General features: G+C 40.8%; 1 protein-coding gene across 1 annotated transcript in view; it reads right to left on the bottom strand.

Moving 5' to 3' along the window:
* Window positions 1–19063, bottom strand: part of LOC106096770 (uncharacterized) — a 211578-nt gene extending 192515 nt beyond the window's left edge. Inside the window, exons 1-7 of the mRNA XM_025903296.1 lie at window positions 18956–19063; window positions 9923–10042; window positions 8361–8480; window positions 7091–7210; window positions 4128–4247; window positions 3202–3321; window positions 781–900 (exon numbers count right to left, since the gene is read on the bottom strand). Coding sequence (XP_025759081.1) covers window positions 781–900; window positions 3202–3321; window positions 4128–4247; window positions 7091–7210; window positions 8361–8480; window positions 9923–10042; window positions 18956–19029 — 794 coding nt within the window. The 5' untranslated portion in view covers window positions 19030–19063. The remainder of the gene's footprint in view (window positions 1–780; window positions 901–3201; window positions 3322–4127; window positions 4248–7090; window positions 7211–8360; window positions 8481–9922; window positions 10043–18955) is intronic.
* Between the last annotated feature and the right edge of the window lie 610 nt (window positions 19064–19673).

Below are 19673 nucleotides of genomic sequence, written 5' to 3'. Positions count from 1 at the left end.
ACAGAGTATTCTTCTGCATGTAGCTGTTTCTAATGATTGAGCTGCTTCTCTCTTCGTGTCAGATTCAGGAGACTGAAAAACTCAGTTGTCTCTCTACTACTGTAAATTATGTAGGACAGGAAATTGCCAGGGTAACCCTTTTAATTCACTTTAGAATGCGTTGCTAATATTTTTGACACAGGATTACGGTTATTCTGTTATGTAGAGAATGACTCTTTCCTTCATCATTATTCACTAAGCCTGCCAGCAGTTGCAACAATAAGGAGTCACAACATTTTCAGTTTTTCATGTGAATGAGCTCATAGCTGATTCACAGACCACTGGTGGAGAGCAGTTATTTTACAAAGGAAAATACATGTAAAGAACTTCATAAAGAAAACATATCAAGTGCTTTAACACATAATACACATTGAAAACAACACGGCTTGTGTTTGAAAAGTTGTTTTGTGGAAATCATTTCAAATGAATGTGTGACCTTAACAGCCTTGGTCATTTATACTGGAAACATGTTCATATGTTAATAAAGTCTGGCCTATTCTGTCACTATTTTTGGAAGATAGAGTTTCTTATGTCTTCCAAGAATGGTGTCTTTACTTTCCATATAATTGATTGAAAGCCTCAATTTCATACCTACTGATGTTGATCTCAACCAAAACTTGATGTAGAAGAGGTTAAGTACAATTCAATGACTCCACCCGTGAACAACTACTTTGAAATAATATGAAAGACTCCAAAACCAAAATCATCTTCACTCATTTAATAGCAGAATCAGTGTCTTACTGTGTGACTGAGGGTCCATGTTCATGACTGAAGACTGGAGGATAATCTCTGGACATGTCACTGTTCATGGACATAGAGCTGGATTCTGGAAACTCTGCTCTGTGTTTGTGTTGTTGACGTCTGCAAACACAAACATAGAATCAAGCACAGATTGTTTTTCTACATGTACCTGTTGTTAGTCATTGAGCTTGTTCTCTCTCCATGTTAGATTTATGAGGCTGAAGCAGTGGATTTTCGCATATGCTTTTTGTAGGACAATCTTTCACCAGGGTAATCTTAATAAGTCACTTTTGTATCTTTATTTAATATTTTGGAGTTTGGATTTCCCTTTAGATTTTTCTGTTATATGCACAAATAATCTTTTCTTCATCAGTATTCAATAATTCTAACATCAATTACCAGCACAAGGAGTCACAGGAAGCTGGTTAACCATCTTGCCATGTTTACTGGGATTTATCAGTCTAGTTGTGTGCACATTCACATAAAAGCAGTTGGCAGCATCAAACCAATCAGTCACAGGTAAGTGTACTGGTAGGACAGCAGTTATTTTAGAAAGGAACATAAAACCACAAAACTTAACGGGAAACAAATATCAAGAGACCAAACTCATAATACAGACTGAAAGTAACACAGCTGTGTCAGTGGTTGTTGAATGAATGTTTTAATGCTTTAAGAGGCTTCTCATAAAGACTATATTGTGTTACTAAAGTTTATTCTATCCACTTACCATTTAAAATTGTTTATAATCAGTTTTGGGAAGGTTAGTATTGAAATGTATTCCACTACAGATTACAGATTACAGATTACATGCCCCAAAATGAATTTTGTAACGTATTTCTTTACATTACTTAATGAGAGTAATTTATTCTGAATACTTTGAATCACTTAATATATTGTCATGCATTTTACAACTACATGAATGTACTAATGCTGTGTGATTTATAGAATAGAATAATCCTTTAATTGTCCCACAAGGGGAAATTTGGTTATAACAGCAGCCAAAAAGACACATATACAAACAAACAGTACACAGGACACAGAACAGAAACATACACTATTATTACTATTACTGAAGGTTACTCGCCATACCAATACCAACTAGATTTTTAAATCTTAATATAAAATAAGTAACAGTAGGTGGACATTAAGTAAGGCTGCACTTTTTGCAGCGATCTAGTATATAAAACGGGTACGCGGCTCCGAACCGTAGTAAAGGGACCTCTGGCTAATACGTCGGGTTCTGTGTCTGGCTCGTAGCCGAAAACTAGCTTTACTTTGTTGTCTGGGTAAACGTTGCTAGCAAGAGACAGAGAGAGGCGTTGAAAGGCTGCTCCAACGGAACTTATTGTTTCGGAGGAAAACATGAACACAGTGTACAGTCCAGTCTTAATAACTTACTTACAACTGCGCTCGTCAGGCAATCTTTTTGGCTGCAGTGGTTATTATTATATTTACATGCTTCCAGCTCCCGTTTCTGCTCGGTGACAACTCATACTTTTCGACTGTCCCTTTTCTCCCTCCCTCGCTCACAGACACATAACGGGTATGGCAGTCCATTCTCCCCGCAGCACGGACTACACTGCCTATGAGGCGAAATTCTTTAGGGCTATGCCTGTAACACTCTGCCTATTGACTTCATATCAAAACGTTTTTTTAATAATAATTTTAAAAATATTTATTCACGTCATTATGCGGCCCCAAGTAGGCGTGACATGGCTGCAAGATTGATAAACAGGCATTAGAGCCTCTTAAAGCGTGTTTTGTTTGGGTTTTTACCAAAAATAGAGAGAGCATAGCCTAACTTATGAAACGGTAAAGGCCGGTGTGTAATCCATTTATTTCAGCAAAGTAACTGTATTCTGAATACCACCTTTTTAAAAAGTAAATGTAACAGAATACAGTTACTTTATATTTTGTATTTTAAATACATGACGCCGGTACATGTATTCTGTTACTCCCCAACACTGTGTATAATTAAGACAGTCTCTTAATTTCTACAAAACTTCACAGAAAAAATTTTTAATGGGCTAAACACATAATACAAATTGAAAGGAGCACAGCTGCTGTGTGTGTGGTTGTTTTGTGGAAATCATTTCAATTGAATGTGTGACCTTTAAAGCCTCAGTCATAAATGCTAGAAACATCCTAATATGTTAATAAAGTTTAGAAAATTTTCACCATTTTTGGAAGATATAGTTGAGATTAAAGCTTCCAAGAATGGTGTGTTTACATTTTAGATAACTGATTGTTCCAAAAGCCTCCATTTCTTATCTACTGATGTTTCATCTCAATCAAAACCTGATGTAGTAGAGATTAAGCACAATTTAATGACTCCACCCTGGCAGACACCTTTGAAATTATATGAAAGACTTCAAAACCGAAATCATCTTCACTCAATTTATAGCAGAATCAGTGTCTTACTGTGTGACTGAGGGTCCATGTTCATGACTGAAGACTGGAGGATAATCTCTGGACATGTCACTGTTCATGGACATAGAGCTGGATTCTGGAAACTCTGCTCTGTGTTTGTGTTGTTGACGTCTGCAAACACAAACATAGAATCAAACACAGAGTATTCTTCTGCATGTAGCTGTTTCTAATGATTGAGCTGCTTCTCTCTTCGTGTCAGATTCAGGAGACTGAAAAACTCAGTTGTCTCTCTACTACTGTAAATTATGTAGGACAGGAAATTGCCAGGGTAACCCTTTTAATTCACTTTAGAATGCGTTGTTAATATTTTTGACACAGGATTACGGTTATTCTGTTATGTAGAGAATGACTCTTTCCTTCATCATTATTCACTAAGCCTGCCAGCAGTTGCAACAATAAGGAGTCACAATAGTTTCAGTTTTTCATGTGAATGAGCTCATAGCTGATTCACAGACCACTGGTGGAGAGCAGTTATTTTACAAAGGAAAATACATGTAAAGAACTTCATAAAGAAAACATATCAAGTGCTTTAACACATAATACACATTGAAAACAACACGGCTTGTGTTTGAAAAGTTGTTTTGTGGAAATCATTTCAAATGAATGTGTGACCTTAACAGCCTTGGTCATTTATACTGGAAACATGTTCATATGTTAATAAAGTCTGGCCTATTCTGTCACTATTTTTGGAAGATAGAGTTTCTTATGTCTTCCAAGAATGGTGTCTTTACTTTCCATATAATTGATTGAAAGCCTCAATTTCATACCTACTGATGTTGATCTCAACCAAAACTTGATGTAGAAGAGGTTAAGTACAATTCAATGACTCCACGCGTGAACAACTACTTTGAAATTATATGAAAGACTCCAAAACCAAAATCATCTTCACTCATTTAATAGCAGAATCAGTGTCTTACTGTGTGACTGAGGGTCCATGTTCATGACTGAAGACTGGAGGATATTCTCTGGACATGTCACTGTTCATGGACATAGAGCTGGATTCTGGAAACTCTGTTCTGTGTTTGTGTTGTTGACGTCTGCAAACACAAACATAGAATCAAACACAGATTGTTGTTTTTCTACATGTACCTGTTGTTAGTCATTGAGCTTGTTCTCTGTCCATGTTAGATTTATGAGGCTGAAGCAGTGGAATTTCGCATATGCTTTTTGTAGGACAATCTTTCACCAGGGTAATCTTAATAAGTCACTTTTGTATCTTCATTTAATATTTTGGAGTTTGGATTTCCCTTTAGATTTTTCTGTTATATGCACAAATAATCTTTTCTTCATCAGTATTCAATAATTCTAACATCAATTACCAGCACAAGGAGTCACAGGAAGCTGGTTAACCATCTTGCCATGTTTACTGGGATTTATCAGTCTAGTTGTGTGCACATTCACATAAAAGCAGTTGGCAGCATCAAACCAATCAGTCACAGGTAAGTGTACTGGTAGGACAGCAGTTATTTTAGAAAGGAACATAAAAACACAAAACTTAACGGGAAACAAATATCAAGAGACCAAACTCATAATACAGACTGAAAGTAACACAGCTGTGTCAGTGGTTGTTGAATGAATGTTGTAATGCTTTAAGAGGCTTCTCATAAAGACTATATTGTGTTACTAAAGTTTATTCTATCCACTTACCATTTAAAATAGTTTATAATCAGTTTTGGGAAGGTTAGTATTGAAATGTATTCCACTACAGATTACAGATTACAGATTACAGATTACATGTCATGGTCTGGGTGAGCAGCTGGGAGTTTCCATCAGTGCCAGAGCACCCTTGGCTCCGCCCGTGGGCTGGACTTCCTCAGCTTCACGCATCTGGAGCTAATTGGGGCAATCAGGCCAAACAGGGATTTAAGCTCTGCGCTGTCATCTCCTCCCTGCCAGTTTGTCAGCTATGTGATGTTGGAAACCGGCTTTCACGTTCATGCTGCTAATCTCAAGTTGATTGACTCACGCTGTTTCTTGTGCTTCAGGACCTATTCTCCAGTGTCAACTGCTGCTCACCACTTGGATCTCAGATCCTTTCCACCTCACTGGGAAATATCTCCAAACCTCACCTGCCTGCCCTCCTGCTCACTCACCACTTTGGATCCAACGAACCCCAGGTCAGCTGTTTCACCTCCCCCTCGATACCACACCTCCACCTCCTGCAATGTGACCAATACTTACCTGCCTAGATCCAGTTGTCCTCACGGTCATGCCACTCTAATAGTTCCACGACTACGTTTCCACACCAGTTTGCCACGTCCTTGTGTCTTCACCCATATTATATATTCACCAATAAATTGTGTTAAATTGTCTTGCCTCCGCTCTGTGTGTCTGCGCTTGGGTTCTGTTCAAGTTGCTGGCCTCCGTTCAGTGTGACATTACATGCCCCAAGATGTATATTGTAACGTTTTTCTTTACATTACTTAATGAGAGTAATTTATTCTGAATACTTTGAATTACTTAATATATTGTCATGCATTTTACAACTACATGAATGTACTAATGCTGTGTGATTTATTAATATTACTAAAGGTTACTCGCCATACCAATACCAACTAGATTTTTAAATCTTAATATAAAATAAGTAACAGTAGGTGGACATTAAGTAAGGCTGCACTTTTTGCAGCGATCTAGTATATAAAACGGGTACGCGGCTCCGAACTGTAATAAAAGGGACCTCTGGCTAATACGTCGGGGTCTGTGTCTGGCTCGTAGCTGAAAACTAACTTTACTTTGTTGTCTGGGTCAACTTTGCTTGCCAGAGACAGAGAGAGGCGTTGAAAGGCTGCTCCAACGGAACTTATTGTTTCGGAGGAAAACATGAACACAGTGTACAGTCCAGTCTTAATAACTTAATTACAACTGCGCTTGTCAGGCAATCTTTTTGGCTGCAGTGGTTATTATTATATTTACATGCTTCCAGCTCCCGTTTCTGCTCGGTGACAACTCATACTTTTCGACTGTCCCTTTTCTCCCTCCCTCGCTCACAGACACATAACGGGTATGGCAGTCCATTCTCCCCGCAGCACGGACTACACTGCCTATGAGGCGAAATTCTTTAGGGCTATGCCTGTAACACTCTGCCTATTGACTTCATATCAAAACGTTTTTTTAATAATAATTTTAAAAATATTTATTCACGTCATTATGCGGGCCGCAAGTAGGCGTGACATGGCTGCAAGATTGATAAACAGGCATTAGAGCCTCTTAAAGCGTGTTTTGTTTGGGTTTTTACCAAAAATAGAGAGAGCATAGCCTAACTTATGAAACGGTAAAGGCCGGTGTGTAATCCATTTATTTCAGCAAAGTAACTGTATTCTGAATACCACCTTTTTAAAAAGTAAATGTAACAGAATACAGTTACTTTATATTTTGTATTTTAAATACATGACGCCGGTACATGTATTCTGTTACTCCCCAACACTGTGTATAATTAAGACAGTCTCTTAATTTCTACAAAACTTCACAGAAAAAATTTTTAATGGGCTAAACACATAATACAAATTGAAAGGAGCACAGCTGCTGTGTGTGTGGTTGTTTTGCGGAAATCATTTCAATTGAATGTGTGACCTTAAAAACCTCAGTCATAAATGCTAGAAACATCCTAATATGTTAATAAAGTTTAGAAAATTTTCACCATTTTTGGAAGATATAGTTGAGATTAAAACTTCCAAGAATGGTGTGTTTACATTTTAGATAACTGATTGTTCCAAAAGCCTCCATTTCTTATCTACTGATGTTTCATCTCAATCAAAACCTGATGTAGTAGAGATTAAGCACAATTTAATGACTCCACCCTGGCAGACACCTTTGAAATTATATGAAAGACTTCAAAACCGAAATCATCTTCACTCAATTTATAGCAGAATCAGTGTCTTACTGTGTGACTGAGGGTCCATGTTCATGACTGAAGACTGGAGGATAATCTCTGGACATGTCACTGTTCATGGACACAGAGCTGGATTCTGGAAACTCTCCTCTGTGTTTGTGTTGTTGACGTCTGCAAACACAAACATAGAATCAAGCACAGATTGTTGTTTTTCTACATGTACCTGTTGTTAGTCATTGAGCTTGTTCTCTCTCCATGTTAGATTTATGAGGCTGAAGCAGTGGATTTTCACATATGCTTTTTGTAGGACAATCTTTCACCAGGGTAATCTTAATAAGTCACTTTTGTATCTTCATTTAATATTTTGGAGTTTGGATTTCCCTTTAGATTTTTCTGTTATATGCACAAATAATCTTTTCTTCATCAGTATTCAATAATTCTAACATCAATTACCAGCACAAGGAGTCACAGGAAGCTGGTTAACCATCTTGCCATGTTTACTGGGATTTATCAGTCTAGTTGTGTGCACATTCACATAAAAGCAGTTGGCAGCATCAAACCAATCAGTCACAGGTAAGTGTACTGGTAGGACAGCAGTTATTTTAGAAAGGAACATAAAAACACAAAACTTAACGGGAAACAAATATCAAGAGACCAAACTCATAATACAGACTGAAAGTAACACAGCTGTGTCAGTGGTTGTTGAATGAATGTTTTAATGCTTTAAGAGGCTTCTCATAAAGACTATATTGTGTTACTAAAGTTTATTCTATCCACTTACCATTTAAAATTGTTTATAATCAGTTTTGGGAAGGTTAGTATTGAAATGTATTCCACTACAGATTACTGATTCACAGACCACTGGTGGAGAGCAGTTATTTTACAAAGGAAAATACATGTAAAGAACTTCATAAAGAAAACATATCAAGTGCTTTAACACATAATACACATTGAAAACAACACGGCTTGTGTTTGAAAAGTTGTTTTGTGGAAATCATTTCAAATGAATGTGTGACCTTAACAGCCTTGGTCATTTATACTGGAAACATGTTCATATGTTAATAAAGTCTGGCCTATTCTGTCACTATTTTTGGAAGATAGAGTTTCTTATGTCTTCCAAGAATGGTGTCTTTACTTTACATATAATTGATTGAAAGCCTCAATTTCATACCTACTGATGTTGATCTCAACCAAAACTTGATGTAGAAGAGGTTAAGTACAATTCAATGACTCCACCCGTGAACAACTACTTTGAAATAATATGAAAGACTCTAAAACCCAAATCATCTTCACTCAATTTATAGCAGAATCAGCCTCTTACTGTGTGACTGAGGGTCCATGTTCATGACTGAAGACTGGAGGATAATCTCTGGACATGTCACTGTTCATGGACATAGAGCTGGATTCTGGAAACTCTGCTCTGTGTTTGTGTTGCTGACGTCTGCAAACACAAACATAGAATCAAACACAGAGTATTCTTCTGCATGTAGCTGTTTCTGATGATTGAGCTTGTTCTCTCTCCGTGTCAGATTCAGGAGACTGGAAAACTCAGTTGTCTCTCTACTACTGTAAATTATGTAGGACAGGAAATTGCCAGGGTAACCCTTTTAATTCACTTTAGAATGCGTTGTTAATATTTTTGACACAGGATTACGGTTATTCTGTTATGTAGAGAATGACTCTTTCCTTCATCATTATTCACTAAGCCTGCCAGCAGTTGCAACAATAAGGAGTCACAACAGTTTCAGTTTTTCATGTGAATGAGCTCATAGCTGATTCACAGACCACTGGTGGAGAGCAGTTATTTTACAAAGGAAAATACATGTAAAGAACTTCATAAAGAAAACATATCAAGTGCTTTAATACATAATACACATTGAAAACAACACAGCTTGTGTTTGAAAAGTTGTTTTGTGGAAATCATTTCAAACGAATGTGTGACCTTAACAGCCTTGGTCATTTATACTGGAAACATGTTCATATGTTAATAAAGTCTGGCCTATTCTGTCACTATTTTTGGAAGATAGAGTTTCTTATGTCTTCCAAGAATGGTGTCTTTACTTTCCATATAATTGATTGAAAGCCTCAATTTCATACCTACTGATGTTGATCTCAACCAAAACTTGATGTAGAAGAGGTTAAGTACAATTCAATGACTCCACGCGTGAACAACTACTTTGAAATTATATGAAAGACTCCAAAACCAAAATCATCTTCACTCATTTTATAGCAGAATCAGTGTCTTACTGTGACACAGCTGTGTCAGTGGTTGTTGAATGAATGTTGTAATGCTTTAAGAGGCTTCTCATAAAGACTATATTGTGTTGCTAAAGTTTATTCTATCCACTTACCATTTAAAATTGTTTATAATCAGTTTTGGGAAGGTTAGTATTGAAATGTATTCCACTACAGATTACAGATTACAGATTACAGATTACATGCCCCAAAATGTATTTTGTAACGTATTCCTTTACATTACTTAATGAGAGTAATTTATTCTGAATACTTTGGATTACTTAATATATTGTCATGCATTTTACAACTACATGAATGTACTAATGCTGTGTGATTTATAGAATAGAATAATCCTTTAATTGTCCCACAAGGGGAAGTTTGGTTGTAACAGCAGCCAAAAAGACACATATACAAACAAACAGTACACAGGACACAGAACAGAAACATACACTATTATTACTATTACTGAAGGGTACTCGCCATACCAATACCAACTAGATTTTTAAATCTTAATATAAAATAAGTAACAGTAGGTGAGGTTAAGTACAATTCAATGACTCCACCCGTGAACAACTACTTTGAAATTATATGAAAGACTCCAAAACCAAAATCATCTTCACTCATTTAATAGCAGAATCAGTGTCTTACTGTGTGACTGAGGGTCCATGTTCATGACTGAAGACTGGAGGATATTCTCTGGACATGTCACTGTTCATGGACATAGAGCTGGATCTTGGAAACTCTGCTCTGTGTTTGTGTTGTTGACGTCTGCAAACACAAACATAGAATCAAACACAGATTGTTGTTTTTCTACATGTACCTGTTGTTAGTCATTGAGCTTGTTCTCTGTCCATGTTAGATTTATGAGGCTGAAGCAGTGGAATTTCGCATATGCTTTTTGTAGGACAATCTTTCACCAGGGTAATCTTAATAAGTCACTTTTGTATCTTCATTTAATATTTTGGAGTTTGGATTTCCCTTTAGATTTTTCTGTTATATGCACAAATAATCTTTTCTTCATCAGTATTCAATAATTCTAACATCAATTACCAGCACAAGGAGTCACAGGAAGCTGGTTAACCATCTTGCCATGTTTACTGGGATTTATCAGTCTAGTTGTGTGCACATTCACATAAAAGCAGTTGGCAGCATCAAACCAATCAGTCACAGGTAAGTGTACTGGTAGGACAGCAGTTATTTTAGAAAGGAACATAAAACCACAAAACTTAATGGGAAACAAATGTCAAGAGACCAAACTCATAATAATCAGAATCAGAATCAGAATACTTTTTTTGATCCCTAGGGGAAATTATTTTTTTGTTACAGTGCTCCATAATCAACAGACATTAACAAGACAGACAATACACTAACTAAGAATAGTACAATATATACAGGCATATATATACATAAGTCGTTTATTAATAAATAGCTAAAGAAGAAAAAGAAAGAAAAAGAACGAAGAAACATGTGTGTGTTAAGTGGATGAGTTATAGAGGGAGATGGCCACAGGCAGGAATGATTTCCTGTGTTGTTCAGTGGTGCTTTTTGGTACTCTCAGTCTCTCACTGAACGCGCTCCTGTGACTGACCAGCATGTGATGGAGTGGGTGGGAGGTGTTATCCAACATTGCCTTTATCTTGGACAACATCCGCCTCTCTGACACCACCTTGAGGGAGTCCAGCTCCATCCCCACAACACTACTGGCCTTACGGATCAGTTTATCGAGTCTGTTGGCATCTGCGACCCTCAGCCTGCTCCCCCAGCATGCAACAGCATAGAGGATCGCACTGGCCACAACAGACTCATAGAAAATCCTGAGCATTTTCTGGCAGATGTTGAAGGACCTCAGTCGCCTCAAAAAATAGAGACGACTCTGGCCTTTTCTGTAAAGTGCTGTGGTGTTTTTTGTCCAGTTCAGTTTATTGTCTATATGTACTCCAAGGTATTTATAGTCCTCCACAATGTCAACACTGACTGAATACAGACTGAAAGTAACACAGCTGTGTCAGTGGTTGTTGAATGAATGTTTTAATGCTTTAAGAGGCTTCTCATAAAGACTATATTGTGTTATTAAAGTTTATTCTATCCACTTACCATTTAAAATTGTTTATAATCAGTTTTGGGAAGGTTAGTATTGAAATGTATTCCACTACAGATTACAGATTACATGTCATGGTCTGGGTGAGCAGCTGGGAATTTCCATCAGTGCCAGAGCACCCTTGGCTCCGCCCGTGGGCAGGACTTCCTCAGCTTCACGCATCTGGAGCTAATTGGGGCAATCAGGCCAAACAGGGATTTAAGCTCTGCGCTGTCATCTCCTCCCTGCCAGTTCGTCAGCTACCTGATGTTAGAAACTGGCTCTCACGGTCATGCTGCTAATCTCAAGTTGATTGACTCACGCTGTTTCTTGTGCTTCAGGACCTATTCTCCAGTGTCAACTGCTGCTCACCACTTGGATCTCAGCTCCTTTCCACCTCACTGGGAAATATCTCCAAACCTCACCTGCCTGCCCTCCTGCTCACTCACCACTTTGGATCCAATGAACCCCAGGTCAGCTGTTTCACCTCCCCCTCGATACCACACCTCCACCTCCTGCAATGTGACCAACACTTACCTGCCTAGATCCAGTTGTCCTCACGTTCATGCCACTCTAATAGTTCCACAGCTACGTTTCCACACCAGTTTGCCACGTCCTTGTGTCTTCACCCATATTTTATATTCACCAATAAATTGTGTTAAAACGCCCTCTTGCCTCCGCTCTGTGTGTCTGCGCTTGGGTTCTGTTCAAGTTGCTGGCCTCCGTTCAGCGTGACAGTACGAACTGGCCATGCGAAGAATGAACCCAGCAGACCCTATGCGGGCGGCTCTCGTTAGGCAGAGGGCAATTTTGGGAAACCATGAACAAGCATTACAAACACTTAGTGCCCAGTGTCAGGCGATTAGTAATACACAAGGTCAAATCCTAGCCTCCATGCAAGCAATTCAGTCTGCCTTACCGTCCAGGGCCAGCCCATCTGTTACTCCACTAGTCGAATCCGTAGCTCCGCCCCAACCGTCCCAAGCTCAGTCACACATTTCCTGAGCCATATTCTGGGGAGCCAGATTGCCACGGGGCATTTCTATTAAAATGTTCACTCAGTCACCTCGCACTTTTTCTTCTGATGCGGCCTGACTAGCATATTTGATCCAGTATCTGAAGATCGGGCCGAGGAAAGGTTGCTACGATTGCAGCAGGGAGACCGAAGCGTTGCGGAGTTTGTCATTGCCTTTCGCACAGTAGCTGCCGCGGCTAATTGGCCAGATCATGCTCTGAAAGGGGTATTCCGCCACGCCTTGAATGACGACTTAAAGGGCCAACTAGCCTCTCGGGATGATCCTAAGTCTTTCGAGGATCTGGTCTCACTTTCCCTGTGCATTGACAATCGCATGAGGGAAAGAGAGGCTGAAAGAAACAGTTCCTCCCGTAAACAAGCACCTCGTATGCCACCAGTTTCGCTTCCGCGTCCGTCACTTTCAGTGACAACTTCCGCTGCCGCGTCTGCAAATACAGAGGCAGCTCCTGAGCCTGTGGTAATTGGTTGCTCCCGTCTCACTCCTGAAGAGAGGGAGCGGCGTTTTCGAGCTGGTGCGTGCTTCTACTGTGGTGCTTTAGACCACAGGCTGGCTCAGTGTCCGCTGCGGCCAAAAGGCTCTGCCCGCCAGTAGATTCCGGGGTATGGGTGGGCGGATCTTCGCGAAGTGCTAATCCCCGGCTGACGTTACCAGTCACAATATGTTCCAATCATGTTTCCCACTCCCTTCATGCTCTTGTTGACTCCGGGGCTGAGCCCCGGCAAAACCAGCTCCAGCAAAACCATCACGCTAAAGCGTGATGGTTTCGCAGGACAGCTAAACGATTGAACGTCCCCCGATTCGCCGCTCATTCTCGGCTGTCCCTGGCTCCAGAGGCACAACCCCCATATCGATTGGTCAGGCAATAAGGTTGCTAGTTGGAGTCTGTTCTGTTTGGCCCATTGTCTTACATCTGCTCTTCCCCCCGGGGCGCCTGGACCTGGCTCCGCTGACTCAGCTGCTCCAGATCTCACTAATGTTCCTTCTGAATATCATGACCTCAGGGACGTTTTCAGTAAAATCAGAGCTCAGTCTTTGCCTCCACACCGCCCTTATGACTGCGCTGTTGATCTATTGCCCGGCGCTCCACTTCCCTCCAGTCGGCTGTTCAATATTTCTAGGCCCGAGAGGGAAGCCATGGAAAAATATATTAGAGAATCACTGGAAACGGGGATTATCCGGCCCTCTTCCTCCCCTGTGGGCGCTGGATTTTTCTTTGTGGAGAAAAAGGACAAATCGCTCAGGCCCTGCATCGATTACCGTGGTCTCAATAGCATCACCGTTAAGAACAGTTACCCGCTTCCCCGCATCAGTTCCGCCTTCGAGCCCTTACACGGGGCTCGGGTTTTCACTAAACTGGACCTCCGTAACGCTTACCATTTGGTCCGCATTAGGGAGGGGGATGAGTGGAAGACGGCCTTTAATACACCTTTGGGACATTTCGAATACTTAGTTATGCCCTTCGGACTTTCCAATGCTCCTGCCGTCTTCCAGAACCTTGTCAATGATGTGCTGAGGGACTTTTTGAACCGATTTGTCTTTGTCTATTTGGATGACATCCTCATCTCTTCCAAGGACCTCCAGGAGCACCGGATCCACGTCCGAGCAGTTCTGCAACATCTCATGGAAAACACTCTATGTTAAAGCTGAAAAATATGAGTTCCATGCGCCATCGGTTTCCTTTCTTGGTTATGTGTTGGCAGGGGGGCAGGTGAAGACCGATCCGGCCAAGATTCGAGCGGTCCTGGAATGGCCCACGCCCACATCCCGCAGACAGCTTCAGCAGTTCCTTGGCTTCGCGAACTTCTATCGGCGTTTTATACGCAACTACAGCCAGGTAGCCGCACCACTCACTGCACTCACTTCCACTAAAAGACACTTTCTCTGGGACTCCAAAGCTGAAATTGCTTTTAGTAAACTCAAGGCCCTGTTCACCTCACCTCCGGTGCTGCACCATCCGGATCCTGCTAAACCCTTTGTTCTGGAGGTGGATGCATCTGACAGCGGTGTGGGAGCAATACTTTCGCAATGTACAGGGCCATGGCGGAAGCTTCAACCGTGTGCTTTCTTTTCACGTCGCCTGTCGCCGGACGAACGTAACTATAATGTGGGGGATCATGAGTTGCTGGCCATTAAGCTAGCCTTGGAAGAATGGCGTCATTTTCTAGAGGGGGTAGAACATCAGTTTACTATTTACACCGACCACAAGAACCTCACTTACCTCAGGACAGCTAAACGATTGAACGCCCGCCAGGCTCGATGGTCTCTTTTTTTTTGATCGTTTATGGTTCTCGATCTCTTTTCGCCCAGGTTCCAAGAACACCAAGGCCGACGTACTCTCCCGGCAGTTTGGTCCAGACTCTGTCCCTTCCGAGCCATCTCCTGTGCTTCCGGCGTCCTGTCGGGTGGCCTTTCTGTCCTGGGATGTGGAGGACACCATTCTACAGGCTCTGCAGGAAGAGCCTGACAGGACAGGACCCCCTGGACGCCGTTTTGTTCCAACAGCAGCCCGCTCCGCGGTAATCAGGTGGGCACATGACTCTCATGTTTCCTGCCACCCAGGCGCAGGTCGTACCATCGCCCTACTCAAACGGCATTTCTGGTAGGGGGCTTTGGAGCGTGACGTGCGAGAATATGTTGCTGCATGTGAAACCTGTGCCCGGAATAAGACCAGTACGCAACGACCCTCTGGATTGCTACAACCACTGACCATACGGTCACGACCCTGGTCACGCATCTCGTTGGACTTTGTTACCGGACTCTCGGCTTCCTCAGGTAAAACTGTTGTACTCTCTATTGTTGGCCGGTTCTCCAAAGCTGCTCATTTCATTGCCTTAGACAAACTTCCCACTGCCTCGGAAACTGCCAAACTCCTGGTCAACCACGTCTTCCGGCTTCATGGTATTCCGGCGGAGATCACCTCCGACGGGGGACCACAATTCACGGCTCAGGTCTGGAAGTCGTTCTGTTTAGCTCTGGGGGCCCGGGTGAATCTCAGTTCTGCCTTTCACCCACAAACTAATGGACAAACGGAGAGGCCTGTCATGGTCTGGGTGAGCAGCTGGGAATTTCCATCAGTGCCAGAGCACCCTTGGCTCCGCCCGTGGGCAGGACTTCCTCAGCTTCACGCATCTGGAGCTAATTGGGGCAATCAGGCCAAACAGGGATTTAAGCTCTGCACTGTCATCTACTCCCTGCCAGTTTGTCAGCTACCTGATGTTGGTAACCGGCTCTCACGGTCATGCTGCTAATCTCAAGTTGATTGACTCACGCTGTTTCTTGTGCTTCAGGACCTATTCTCCAGTGTCGACTGCTGCTCACTCACCACTTTGGATCCAACGAACCCCAGGTCAGCTGTTTCACCTCCCCCTCGATACCACACCTCCACCTCCTGCAATGTGACCAGTACTTACCTGCCTAGATCCAGTTGTCCTCACGTTCATGCCACTCTAATAGTTCCACGGCTACGTTTCCACACCAGTTTGCCACGTCCTTGTCTTCACCCATATTTTATATTCACCAATAAATTGTGTTAAATTGTCTTGCCTCCGCTCTGTGTGTCTGCGCTTGGGTTCTGTTCAAGTTGCTGGCCTCCGTTCAGTGTGACATTACATGCCCCAAGATGTATATTGTAACGTTTTTCTTTACATTACTTAATGAGAGTAATTTATTCTGAATACTTTGGATTACTTAATATATTGTCATGCATTTTACAACTACATGAATGTACTAATGCTGTGTGATTTATTACTATTACTAAAGGTTACTCGCCATACCAATACCAACTAGGTTTTTAAATCTTAATATAAAATAAGTAACAGTAGGTGGACATAAAGTAAGGCTGCACTTTTTGCAGCGATCTAGTATATAAAACGGGTACGCGGCTCCGAACTGTAATAAAAGGGACCTCTGGCTAATACGTCGGGTTCTGTGTCGGGCTCGTAGCTGAAAACTAGCTTTACTTTGTTGTCTGGGTAAACGTTGCTAGCGAGAGACAGAGAGAGGCGTTGAAAGGCTGCTCCAACTGAACTTATTGTTTCGGAGGAAAACATGAACACAGTGTACAGTCCAGTCTTAATAGTGTTGAAAGATTTTATTATGTTTATGTTTAGAAGTACATTTTGTTTAAGGTTTTCTAGATGTGTTTGCTCTTTTTTACTAGAGAAGTTACGTTGTGCAAGCTTTGTGTGCATTCCAGAGCTCCCTGACTTTCACACCCACATCCTGGGAGCATGGGAGAGGTCACACACCTTGTCTTATTGTTTATTGCCATTTATGCTTAGAAATATTTACTCATATATGCTTAGAAGTATATAATCATTTGTAGATTGAAAGAATGTCTCATCCTAGGAGGTCTGTAACAACTCTGTGTAGCATGAAGAGGGGAGTGCGTTCACTCCTCCTCAGAGTGTTCTGGCATAGATCACACGTCTCCTAGGAGAGGTCGTATCTTCTCTTGCTGATATATGGTATAACAAACACACGTATATCTGTTTGAGTCTAAGAGCCTTTTGTTTAGATGTACCGTTAGACTCCTGGCACCAGCTTTGGGGAGTCTTCATGGGGTCATATCTCGACCCCACACACACACACACACACACGGTATACGTCATATGTTAATGAACCTATGCATATTCATGTAACCACAATAAAAGAGCAGTGTTACGGGAGAGCGGACGAGAGCAACTGAGGTCAAGCGAAGGAACGGCGCCTGTCCGGTTCTCTCCCGTGCACGTTAATTTGTAAAACCTGTCTGAGTGTCACTTATTCCAATCTGAGTTGCATTACAGGAAAACTCCTTACAAATAGCTTACTTACAACTGCGCTCGTCAGGCAATCTTTTTGGCTGCAGTGGTTATTATTATATTTACATGCTTCCAGCTCCCGTTTCTGCTCGGTGACAACTCATACTTTTCGACTGTCCCTTTTCTCCCTCCCTCGCTCACAGACACATAACGGGTATGGCAGTCCATTCTCCCCGCAGCACGGACTACACTGCCTATGAGGCGAAATTCTTTAGGGCTATGCCTGTAACACTCTGCCTATTGACTTCATATCAAAACGTTTTTTTAATAATAATTTTAAAAATATTTATTCACGTCATTATGCGGCCCCAAGTAGGCGTGACATGGCTGCAAGATTGATAAACAGGCATTAGAGCCTCTTAAAGCGTGTTTTGTTTGGGTTTTTACCAAAAATAGAGAGAGCATAGCCTAACTTATGAAACGGTAAAGGCCGGTGTGTAATCCATTTATTTCAGCAAAGTAACTGTATTCTGAATACCACCTTTTTAAAAAGTAAATGTAACAGAATACAGTTACTTTATATTTTGTATTTTAAATACATGACGCCGGTACATGTATTCTGTTACTCCCCAACACTGTGTATAATTAAGACAGTCTCTTAATTTCTACAAAACTTCACAGAAAAATTTTTTAATGGGCTAAACACATAATACAAATTGAAAGGAGCACAGCTGCTGTGTGTGTGGTTGTTTTGTGGAAATCATTTCAATTGAATGTGTGACCTTTAAAGCCTCAGTCATAAATGCTAGAAACATCCTAATATGTTAATAAAGTTTAGAAAATTTTCACCATTTTTGGAAGATATAGTTGAGATTAAAGCTTCCAAGAATGGTGTGTTTACATTTTAGATTAGCGGTACCCAACCCCCGGGCCTCAGACCGGTACCGGTCCGTGAGTCGTTTGGTACCGGGCTGCGAGAGTTGAGGCTCAAGTGTGAAATGTATGGTTTTCAGGATTTTTATCGGTTTTGTAGCGTTATGTTGTCATCCTTTTTATTGTTAACTCGGTTTTCCTGGGTCTTTTCACGTGTGTTATGAATAAATCTTCTTTTTTTTCGGTACCGGAATTAGTTTTATTTTGTTGTATTTATCCGCGACACCTTAAAGGCTAGTCCGTGAAAATATTGTTGGGCATGAACCGGTCCGCTGTTTTAGATAAGTGATTGTTCCAAAAGCCTCCATTTCTTATCTATTGATCTTTCATCTCAATCAAAACCTGATGTAGTAGAGATTAAGCACAATTTAATGACTCCACCCTGGCAGACACCCAGGATTACGGTTATTCTGTTATGTAGAGAATGACTCTTTCCTTCATCATTATTCACTAAGCCTGCCAGCAGTTGCAACAATAAGGAGTCACAATAGTTTCAGTTTTTCATGTGAATGAGCTCATAGCTGATTGTTCTGCAGTTCTTGTTTGAAAAGTTGTTTTGTGGAAATCATTTCAAATGAATGTGTGACCTTAACAGCCTTGGTCATTTATACTGGAAACATGTTCATATGTTAATAAAGTCTGGCCTATTCTGTCACTATTTTTGGAAGATAGAGTTTCTTATGTCTTCCAAGAATGGTGTCTTTACTTTACATATAATTGATTGAAAGCCTCAATTTCATACCTACTGATGTTGATCTCAACCAAAACTTGATGTAGAAGAGGTTAAGTACAATTCAATGACTCCACCCGTGAACAACTACTTTGAAATTATATGAAAGATTTCAAAACCAAAATCATCTTCACTCATTTAATAGCAGAATCAGTGTCTTACTGTGTGACTGAGGGTCCATGTTCATGACTGAAGACTGGAGGATATTCTCTGGACATGTCACTGTTCATGGACATAGAGCTGGATTCTGGAAACTCTGCTCTGTGTTTGTGTTGTTGACGTCTGCAAACACAAACATAGAATCAAGCACAGATTGTTGTTTTTCTACATGTACCTGTTGTTAGTCATTGAGCTTGGTCTTCTTTCTTTATGGTGCAACAAACTCAAGTACAAAAATAGACTATAACTATTTCCAGATTTTTTGTTCCACTTTGAGCAACATTAATATGATATTTTCCAGTAAGAAATGTTTTCCCTAACATTCTGAAACCCCATAAATGCTCAGTAACACTCACCTTATTTTCACTCATCTGCTTCGTGACTTTAAAAACTTAAATTACAGTGCTTTGTTTCCTCCTCACCTCAGCAGAGCAGCTCCTCCCCTCACCACAGGAACTTGCATGACTACATTCTCAGTGTGAGAACAACAGACAGGCACAGATGCAAGAGATAGATAGATATTTGTTTAAACCAAACAAATATGAATGTAAATGCAATTTAAATATAGACTAGACCTCCTACACACAATCAATTAATTTTGAATTCAACTGAACTTTTATTATTGTAGCACCTAATAACAACAACAGTCATGTGAAGGCAATTGATATTGTAAGGTAAAGACCCTACAATAATAGACGAACAAAAAACTAAAAAAGGAAAT

Source organism: Oreochromis niloticus, linkage group LG3, assembly GCF_001858045.2.
Source record: "Oreochromis niloticus isolate F11D_XX linkage group LG3, O_niloticus_UMD_NMBU, whole genome shotgun sequence".
In the NCBI taxonomy this organism is placed as follows: domain Eukaryota; kingdom Metazoa; phylum Chordata; class Actinopteri; order Cichliformes; family Cichlidae; genus Oreochromis; species Oreochromis niloticus.
This window is presented reverse-complemented; position numbering and strand designations above follow the sequence as displayed.